The sequence below is a fragment of the Bufo gargarizans genome, chromosome 1 (assembly GCF_014858855.1).
Source record: "Bufo gargarizans isolate SCDJY-AF-19 chromosome 1, ASM1485885v1, whole genome shotgun sequence".
NCBI classification, from domain to species: Eukaryota; Metazoa; Chordata; class Amphibia; order Anura; family Bufonidae; genus Bufo; species Bufo gargarizans.
The window spans coordinates 535,162,792-535,168,791 of NC_058080.1; the positions used below are offsets into that span (position 1 = coordinate 535,162,792).

Consider the following 6,000-nt stretch of genomic DNA (forward strand, 5'->3'; position numbering starts at 1 on the left):
TAGGCTCCGCTCAGTTATGTGCCGAATCCGTCCTTTCTGCTCTCCTGCTCCTATAACAGAGCAGAACGGAAAGGCTGAACACTGATGTAAACTCAGACTTGGGCTACTTTCACACTCTCGTTTTGTGCGGATCCATTCAGATAATACAACCGTCTGCATCAGTTCAGAACGGATCCGTTTGTATTATCTTTAACATAGCCAAAACGGATCCGTCTTGAACACCATTGAAAGTCAATGGAGGACGGATCAGTTTTCTGTTGTGTCAAAGAAAACGGATCCGTCCCCATTGACTTATATTGTGTGTCAGGACGGATCCGTTTGGCTCAGTTTCGGTGTCCGTCTCTAAAGCGGAATGGTGACTGATCGGAGGCAAACTGATGCATTCTGAGCGGATCTTTTTCCATTCATAATGCATTAGGGGAAAACTGATCCGTTTTGGACGGCTTGTGAGAGCCCTGAACGGATCTCACAAACGGAAACCAAAACGCCAGTGTGAAAGTAGCCTTATGCGACATGTGGCAGCACCCTTAGGGTACGCCTTTTCTAAGCAACTACTTTCCATATCCCATTAGACCAACTTTAGATAAAAAGCCCCCAGCTCACACACAGGGGACACCCGTGGACCGATAGTCCTTTTAGTATTGCCCTCTGTCTATCACAGGACTGATACACAGGGCGGTACTAGGGGGACTGATACACAGGGCGGTACTAGGGGGACTGATACACAGGGCGGTACTAGGGGGACTGATACACAGGGCGGTACTAGGGGGACTGATACACAGGGCGGTACTAGGGGGACTGATACACAGGGCGGTACTAGGGGGACTGATACACAGGGCGGTACTAGGGGGACTGATACACAGGGCGGTACTAGGGGGACTGATACACAGGGCGGACTAGGGGGGACTGATACACAGGGCGGTACTAGGGGACTGATACACAGGGCGGTACTAGGGGGACTGATACACAGGGCGGTACTAGGGGGACTGATACACAGGGCGGTACTAGGGGGACTGATACACAGGGCGGTACTAGGGGGACTGATACACAGGGCGGTACTAGGGGGACTGATACACAGGGCGGTACTAGGGGGACTGATACACAGGGCAGGTACTAGGGGGACTGATACACAGGGCGGTACTAGGGGACTGATACACAGGGCGTACTAGGGGGACTGATACACAGGGCGGTACTAGGGGGACTGATACACAGGGCGGTACTAGGGGGACTGATACACAGGGCGGTAATAGGGGGACCTGATACACAGGGCAGTACTAGGGGGACTGATACACAGGGCAGTACTAGGGGGACTGATACACAGGGCAGTACTAGGGGGACTGATACACAGGGCAGTACTAGGGGGACTGATACACAGGGCAGTACTAGGGGGACTGATACACAGGGCAGTACTAGGGGGACTGATACACAGGGCAGTACTAGGGGGACTGATACACAGGGCAGTACTAGGGGGACTGATACACAGGGCAGTACTAGGGGGACTGATACACAGGGCAGTACTAGGGGGACTGATACACAGGGCAGTACTAGGGGGACTGATACACAGGGCAGTACTAGGGGGACTGATACACAGGGCAGTACTAGGGGGACTGATACACAGGGCAGTACTAGGGGACTGATACACAGGGCAGTACTAGGGGGACTGATACACAGGGCAGTACTAGGGGGACTGATACACAGGGCAGTACTAGGGGGACTGATACACAGGGCAGTACTAGGGGGACTGATACACAGGGCAGTACTAGGGGGACTGATACACAGGGCAGTACTAGGGGGACTGATACACAGGGCAGTACTAGGGGGACTGATACACAGGGCAGTACTAGGGGGACTGATACACAGGGCAGTACTAGGGGGACTGATACACAGGGCAGTACTAGGGGGACTGATACACAGGGCAGTACTAGGGGGACTGATACACAGGGCAGTACTAGGGGGACTGATACACAGGGCAGTACTAGGGGGACTGATACACAGGGCAGTACTAGGGGGACTGATACACAGGGCAGTACTAGGGGGACTGATACACAGGGCAGTACTAGGGGGACTGATACACAGGGCAAGTACTAGGGGGACTGATACACAGGGCAGTACTAGGGGGACTGATACACAGGGCAGTACTAGGGGGACTGATACACAGGGCAGTACTAGGGGGGACTGATACACAGGGCAGTACTAGGGGGACTGAATACACAGGGCAGTACTAGGGGGACTGATACACAGGGCAGTACTAGGGGGGACTGATACACAGGGCAGTACTAGGGGGACTGATACACAGGGCAGTACTAGGGGGACTGATACACAGGGCAGTACTAGGGGGACTGATACACAGGGCAGTACTAGGGGGACTGATACACAGGGCAGTACTAGGGGGACTGATACACAGGGCAGTACTAGGGGGACTGATACACAGGGCAGTACTAGGGGGACTGATACACAGGGCAGTACTAGGGGGACTGATACACAGGGCAGTACTAGGGGGACTGATACACAGGGCAGTACTAGGGGGACTGATACACAGGGCAGTACTAGGGGGACTGATACACAGGGCAGTACTAGGGGGACTGATACACAGGGCAGTACTAGGGGGACTGATACACAGGGCAGTACTAGGGGGACTGATACACAGGGCAGTACTAGGGGGACTGATACACAGGGCAGTACTAGGGGGACTGATACACAGGGCAGTACTAGGGGGACTGATACACAGGGCAGTACTAGGGGGACTGATACACAGGGCAGTACTAGGGGGACTGATACACAGGCAGTACTAGGGGGACTGATACACAGGGCAGTACTAGGGGGACTGATACACAGGGCAGTACTAGGGGGACTGATACACAGGGCAGTACTAGGGGGACTGATACACAGGGCAGTACTAGGGGGACTGATACACAGGGCAGTACTAGGGGGACTGATACACAGGGCAGTACTAGGGGGACTGATACACAGGGCAGTACTAGGGGGACTGATACACAGGGCAGTACTAGGGGGACTGATACACAGGGCAGTACTAGGGGGACTGATACACAGGGCAGTACTAGGGGACTGATACACAGGGCAGTACTAGGGGGACTGATACACAGGGCAGTACTAGGGGGACTGATACACAGGGCAGTACTAGGGGGACTGATACACAGGGCAGTACTAGGGGGACTGATACACAGGGCAGTACTAGGGGGACTGATACACAGGGCAGTACTAGGGGGACTGATACACAGGGCAGTACTAGGGGGACTGATACACAGGGCAGTACTAGGGGGACTGATACACAGGGCAGTACTAGGGGGACTGATACACAGGGCAGTACTAGGGGGACTGATACACAGGGCAGTACTAGGGGGACTGATACACAGGGCAGTACTAGGGGGACTGATACACAGGGCAGTACTAGGGGGACTGATACACAGGGCAGTACTAGGGGGACTGATACACAGGCGTAGGGGGACTGATACACAGGGCAGTACTAGGGGGACTGATACACAGGGCAGTACTAGGGGGACTGATACACAGGGCAGTACTAGGGGGACTGATACACAGGGCAGTACTAGGGGGACTGATACACAGGGCAGTACTAGGGGGACTGATACACAGGGCAGTACTAGGGGGACTGATACACAGGGCAGTACTAGGGGGACTGATACACAGGGCAGTACTAGGGGGACTGATACACAGGGCAGTACTAGGGGGACTGATACACAGGGCAGTACTAGGGGGACTGATACACAGGGCAGTACTAGGGGGACTGATACACAGGGCAGTACTAGGGGGACTGATACACAGGGCAGTACTAGGGGGACTGATACACAGGGCAGTACTAGGGGGACTGATACACAGGGCAGTACTAGGGGGACTGATACACAGGGCAGTACTAGGGGGACTGATACACAGGGCAGTACTAGGGGGACTGATACACAGGGCAGTACTAGGGGGACTGATACACAGGGCAGTACTAGGGGGACTGATACACAGGGCAGTACTAGGGGGACTGATACACAGGGCAGTACTAGGGGGACTGATACACAGGGCAGTACTAGGGGGACTGATACACAGGGCAGTACTAGGGGGACTGATACACAGGGCAGTACTAGGGGGACTGATACACAGGGCAGTACTAGGGGGACTGATACACAGGGCAGTACTAGGGGGACTGATACACAGGGCAGTACTAGGGGGACTGATACACAGGGCAGTACTAGGGGGACTGATACACAGGGCAGTACTAGGGGGACTGATACACAGGGCAGTACTAGGGGGACTGATACACAGGGCAGTACTAGGGGGACTGATACACAGGGCAGTACTAGGGGGACTGATACACAGGGCAGTACTAGGGGGACTGATACACAGGGCAGTACTAGGGGGACTGATACACAGGGCAGTACTAGGGGGACTGATACACAGGGCAGTACTAGGGGGACTGATACACAGGGCAGTACTAGGGGGACTGATACACAGGGCAGTACTAGGGGGACTGATACACAGGGCAGTACTAGGGGACTGATACACAGGGCAGTACTAGGGGGACTGATACACAGGGCAGTACTAGGGGGACTGATACACAGGGCAGTACTAGGGGGACTGATACACAGGGCAGTACTAGGGGGACTGATACACAGGGCAGTACTAGGGGGACTGATACACAGGGCAGTACTAGGGGGACTGATACACAGGGCAGTACTAGGGGGACTGATACACAGGGCAGTACTAGGGGGACTGATACACAGGGCAGTACTAGGGGGACTGATACACAGGGCAGTACTAGGGGGACTGATACACAGGGCAGTACTAGGGGGACTGATACACAGGGCAGTACTAGGGGGACTGATACACAGGGCAGTACTAGGGGGACTGATACACAGGGCAGTACTAGGGGGGACTGATACAGAGGGCAGTACTAGGGGGGACTGATACAGAGGGCAGTACTAGGGGGGACTGATACAGAGGGCAGTACTAGGGGGGACTGATACAGAGGGCAGTACTAGGGGGGACTGATACAGAGGGCAGTACTAGGGGGACTGATACAGAGGGCAGTACTAGAGGGACTAGGACAGGAAGCCAGCACTTTCGCACATCTGACACGGATCACCGGGGAATAAGAGACCATACAGGAAGAGATCAGCGGCGCCGGTATGCAGGCACAGCACCACACGTTACCAGCAGTACCGGTCCGCTCCATGCAGTAAGCCGTCAGTGATCACATAGGAGCTCCCGCAGTCACTGCCCACTCCCCGGTGCTGACCCCATCGGCCTCTCCCAGAACAGCCCAGTCTGCCCACCCTAAAAAAAAACAGCCCTCACCGCTGTCTCCGATAATCAGCAACTTGAATAGATGGTCGTAATCCCGGGCCATGTTGGCGGCCTGTACAGCTGGTGGGCCGGCTCCCGGGATCCGCGCGTTCTGTTCCGACCGAATCCGCTTCCCGGACAAACAGCCGGAAGTGACAGCGAAACCGGGACGGGTGCGCAGGCGCAGACCACGCCCACGGCAGCCCCACCTGAGCGCGCGCCAGGGGCGGTTCCCATCCGTGCACGCTTCTGGAAGCTGAGCGCGGCTGCTGAGCCGCCATTTTGACTATGAACGCCCTACTCCGTGTGAAGTGACATCATCTCCTCCAGGGGGCGCTGTGCACACGAGGAGAATGACTGATGTGACTGCCGTGGAAGCTGGTTCCTGCCGTACTTTGTAGAGGCATTCTATGTCTCCTCCATTCATACGTAGCATCTTGTCATTTTTATTTTGTTTTTTTGCAAAGAAAAAAAAAGTAGGTATAATTTTAATTATAATTTAAACTGTAATGGCATAAACATTGTAGAAGGTGCAATGTATGTAAATGAGTCAGTTGTTTTTTTGGGACTGTTTTTCGTAAAGAAATCGTTAATTTCTAACGATAATTGGTTTTCCCTTAGTCCTAACAGTGGCACAGATGGGGTATTCTTCCCCTGTGGACTGGTTAGGACAGGTGGAAGTTTTAATGAAAT

At 54.4% G+C, this 6,000-nt stretch overlaps 1 protein-coding gene across 1 annotated transcript in view; it reads right to left on the reverse strand.

Moving 5' to 3' along the window:
- The window catches only part of RAB35 (RAB35, member RAS oncogene family), a 27,311-nt gene extending 21,835 nt beyond the window's left edge, over positions 1-5,476 (reverse strand). The window contains exon 1 of the mRNA XM_044275419.1: positions 5,320-5,476. Coding sequence (XP_044131354.1) covers positions 5,320-5,371 — 52 coding nt within the window. The 5' untranslated portion in view covers positions 5,372-5,476. The remainder of the gene's footprint in view (positions 1-5,319) is intronic.
- Positions 5,477-6,000: the final 524 nt, after the last annotated feature.